We start from the raw sequence: 1,417 nt of genomic DNA, 5'->3' as shown, positions 1-1,417 counted from the left end.
TGCTGAGAGTGAGGCTGCAGTATTTTCAGTGTGATGATGAGTTTGATAGCTTTTCTAAACCAGGGGTAGAACAGAGCATAAATCAGAGGGTTCAAACAGGAGTTAATTAGCATGATCCAAAACAACACTGCAGAGAATGACGCGCTACTGGAGGTGTCCTTGCCTGATAGAGAGGAATAGTAAAACGGGCAGAAGCACATTAAAAACACAGCTATCACAATTCCAAGAGTCCTGGCTGCCTTCCTCTCTGATCTTTTAGCAGTTGGAGCTACCGTAACAGTTGTAGCAGCGGCCTGCAACCGAATGACACGCTGCTGAGAAATGGCAACAATAAACACCCTCATATAGAGAACAACCATGACAGTACAGGGCCCAACAAAGGTGATAAAAAGGTCAACAGTTCCTGAGATGTGGCTGATGACCACCACACACTCCCCATGGCAGGAGTTGAACCTATCCGGCTGCCTTAAGTGTCCCATCAAAAGCCAGCCGTTGTAGAGAAGAGCACAAGCCCAACATATACAGATACATGTTTTAACTCTGTTCAGGGTGATCTTTGTGGCATAGAGCAGTGGGTCACAGATAGCAACATAACGGTCTACGGATATGAGCACCATGCTGCCCACAGAGGCAGAGACCAGACAGAAAGAAACATAAGGAGACAGAGCACACATCACCTCTCCCAGCAGCCAGCATGTCTCCACGTGGTGCATTCCTTCGATGGGCATCACCAGCAGCCCCACCATCAGGTCGGACACGGCCAGAGACAGGAGCAGGGTGTTGGTCGGGGTGTGGAGCTGCCGGAAGTGGGAGATGGAGATGACGACGAGCATGTTGAGAGTCACGGTGAGCAGAGAGACGGAGGCCAGCAGGGTGTAGAGCAGAGCAGTCTCGGAGTGGGGCTTAGGCAGCCGCCTGCAGGAGGAGTTGAGGTTGGGAAAGCAGAGCAGAGAGCCCTCAGTGCTGTCCATCAGGGAGGAGGGAAGCAGGGATGAGAAATTATACTCTCCACTAGACACCTGATTTATCCTCCTAATCTCCCTCCCACTTTTACAATCAAAGAGATGATGTAACTTTTGTCCACCTCATCATCATCTTAAAGGTCATTAACCCCTCTCTAGTTTATTTTTTCACACTTATCTTTAGTTTTTTCACTCATATATTGTGTGTCAACCTACCACTTTCAGATCAGACATAAGGTCCCATATTATAAAAAGTGAGATTTTCATGAATTTTTTTGTTTTTTTTTAAATTATAAAGCAGCACCAAGTGCTGTGAGTCTTGAAACGCTACACAAGTTGTGCCTTTAAATGAGCTATTAGGTTTATACCCGGTTGCAGTGTGTGTGTGAATGACATCAGCTGACAGGAAGTAAACATGGACCCAAACTGCCTAGCAGTTCCGCTGAAGACAGATG

At 47.1% G+C, this 1,417-nt stretch overlaps 1 protein-coding gene across 1 annotated transcript; it reads right to left on the bottom strand.

Moving 5' to 3' along the window:
* Window positions 1-5: 5 nt before the first annotated feature.
* Window positions 6-1,411, bottom strand: LOC116380866 (trace amine-associated receptor 13c-like; the record flags this gene model as incomplete). Its single annotated transcript, XM_031842694.1, has 1 exon — window positions 6-1,411. A coding segment is annotated over exon 1 (966 nt), but the record flags the coding sequence as incomplete, so codon positions are not given.
* Window positions 1,412-1,417: the final 6 nt, after the last annotated feature.

Source organism: Anarrhichthys ocellatus, unplaced genomic scaffold (genome assembly GCF_004355925.1).
Source record: "Anarrhichthys ocellatus isolate YVR2014 unplaced genomic scaffold, GSC_Weel_1.0 scaffold9287, whole genome shotgun sequence".
Taxonomy (NCBI): Eukaryota; Metazoa; Chordata; class Actinopteri; order Perciformes; family Anarhichadidae; genus Anarrhichthys; species Anarrhichthys ocellatus.
The sequence above is the reverse complement of the archived record's forward strand: the minus strand, read 5'-3'. Positions and strand labels throughout refer to the sequence as shown.